At 42.1% G+C, this 2,677-nt stretch overlaps 1 protein-coding gene across 1 annotated transcript in view; it reads right to left on the bottom strand.

Annotated features, from left to right (window-relative positions):
- LOC101859856 (receptor expression-enhancing protein 5) overlaps nt 1–2,525 on the bottom strand; it is a 27,951-nt gene extending 25,426 nt beyond the window's left edge. Inside the window, exon 1 of the mRNA XM_005098351.3 lies at nt 2,355–2,525. Within this exon, the coding sequence (XP_005098408.1) occupies nt 2,355–2,490 (136 nt within the window). The 5' untranslated portion in view covers nt 2,491–2,525. The remainder of the gene's footprint in view (nt 1–2,354) is intronic.
- Between the last annotated feature and the right edge of the window lie 152 nt (nt 2,526–2,677).

The following is a 2,677-nucleotide window of genomic DNA, read 5'->3' as shown; positions in this document are numbered from 1 at the left end:
TATGGCTATTTCACTTTTCGAATCAAGCGGAACTACACGGGTCGCCATTTTGTTTTGCCCGGAAGTTCTTGCAAGATCTACTCCTCCCCTCTTCTCTCTCTCTTGTCTCTTTCTGAATACTGTCTATCGGTGTGGACGATCAAATTGACCAAAACAAAGTAAAAAAATGATGTTAAAACACAAAAGTAAATTAATTTGGTCGTCTACAAAGATGCTACGGCTATTTAACTTTTCGAATCGAGCCGAACTACACGGGTCGTCATTTTGTTTTGCCCGGAAGTTCTCGCGCTAGGCATACTCCTCTCTCTTCACTGCCCACAGACAAAATTGTACGCTTTTAGTAGGCTAACAGTAGTAATGGAACGTTTGTTCACGGCACAGAATTCTACAATTTTTCTGTTATCACAGTGTAGAATTCTGTGGTTTAGGGTGAACGCAAAATTGGTTAGCCTAGATCTAGGCTATAACAGTGAACGGACACCGGGTGAGAATAGCCAAAAGACTCGCCTGCGCTATTCTCACCCGGGGTGAGAATAGAGGTGGCCCAAATTTTAATGGTTTTCTAGTTTCTTTGAAGCAAACACAACACAAACACAGTTTGAAAAATTGTTTATTTCAACAAAACATAAACTTATGAAAGTGGCTATTCTCAACCGCCCGGAAGTTCTCGCAAGATCAACTCCTCCCCTCTTCTCTCTCTCTCCGTCTCTTTCTGAATACTGTCTATCGGTGTGGACGTTCAAATTGACCAAAACAAAGTTAAAAAATGATGTTAAAACACAAAAGTAAATAAATTTGGTTGTCTACAAAGATGCTACGGCTATTTAACTTTTCGAATCGAGCCGAACTATGCGGGTCGCCATTTTGTTTTGCCCGGAAATTCTTGCGCTACTCCTCTCTCTCTTTCTCTCTCTCTCTCCACTGCCCACAGACAAAATTGTACGCTTTTAGTAGGCTACAAAATTGTAATGGAACGTTTGTTCACGGCACAGAATTCTACAATTTTTCTGTTATCACAGTGTAGAATTCTGTGGTTTAGGGTGAACGCCCACCGAGTGAGAATAGCCACAAGACTCGCCTGCACTATTCTCACTCCGGGTGAGAATAGAGGTGGCCTAAACTTATAGGCATTGAAATATCTCACCACCTCAGTGACTCAGTGTGCATAAAATTGTGAAGAAAGTGGCTATTCTCACCCGCCCGGAAGTTCTCGCAAGATCAACTCCTCCCCTCTTCTCTCTTTCTGAATACTGTCTATCGGTGTGGACGATCAAATTGACCAAAACAAAGTTAAAAAATGATGTTAAAGAAAGTGGCTATTTTCACCCACCCGGAAGTTCTCGCAAGATCAACTCCTCCCCTCTTCTCTCTCTCTCTCTTTCTGAATACTGTCTATCGGTGTGGACGATCAAATTGACCAAAACAAAGTTAAAAAATGATGTTAAAACACAAAAGTAAATAAATTTGGTTGACTATAAAGATGCTACGGCTATTTAACTTTTCGAATCGAGCCGAACTACGCGGGTCGCCATTTTGTTTTGCCCGGAAATTCTCGCGCTACTCCTCTCTCTCTCCACTGCCCACAGACAAAATTGGGCGCTTTTTCGGTAGTTCCCACCCCGCATTTGTTATTCGCCGGTTTTGGCCAAGAGTAGGGGGGTTTCAGGGGGGCTTGCCCCCCTGACCTAATAAAAACAAGGTGGGGGGTTTCAGGGGGGCATGCCCCCCTGAATTTTACCACAATTTAATGTTTTGCAGTTGTTAGGTTTGACATCTTAGCTTGCCGCGAATCCAACGTATATAGATCTAGATCTAGATGTAGGTCAGGCTCTATCAAATAAGGGGGGTGGGAACTACCGAAAAAGCGCAAATTTAGTAGTAGTAGGCTACAGTTGTAATGGAACGTTTGTTCACGGCACAGAATTCTACAATTTTTCTGTTATCACAGTGTAGAATTCTGTGGTTTAGGGTGAACGCAAAATTTGGTGAACGCGCACCGGGTGAGAATAGCCACAAGACTCGCCTGCACTAACCTAAATATAGAGGTGGCCAATTGTGAAACCTGCCATAGACTTTTTATTATAGAACTTTAACACAGAACAGATATAGACGATCTAGAATCTAGATCTAGATATAGACTCTATAGATCCCTAGATCTATAGACCTGGATAAAACTAGATTCCCCTCGGACATGCTTGCTGCTGGCAGGCAAATAGATCTAGAGAATCTAGCTCACTCACAGGCTTGGATTGGAGGTTCGGTGGAAACGTGTAACTTTACTCACTCGTTAGTGACTCGTCTGCAGAGATATAAAGTGACACAAATCAAACAAAAATAACTTGTCTTTAGCATACCCAACGCAATATACAGCCTTCGAACACCAGTCTTCTGCTCGATCTTCTCCAAGATATCATTCAGCTTATTTTTTTCATGCAAGACTTTGTCCAGTCTTTCCTTGAAGGACTCAAAATGCTGTGTTATGGCCGCCATGTTGATACAGTCACAGTGTACTCAAATCTCATGAATGATCAATAACATTAACTTGGAGTATTCGATACCGCATAAAATTATCGATTCCAATTCCGAATCCGAGTGCGGTGGAAGTTGTTGATCTCAATAAAAATTAATTGATCACTAACTCGGGACAGTCAGTCTGGATAAACTGTCATTTCAAGCC

This window comes from Aplysia californica, unplaced genomic scaffold (assembly GCF_000002075.1).
Source record: "Aplysia californica isolate F4 #8 unplaced genomic scaffold, AplCal3.0 scaffold00180, whole genome shotgun sequence".
In the NCBI taxonomy this organism is placed as follows: domain Eukaryota; kingdom Metazoa; phylum Mollusca; class Gastropoda; order Aplysiida; family Aplysiidae; genus Aplysia; species Aplysia californica.
This window is presented reverse-complemented; position numbering and strand designations above follow the sequence as displayed.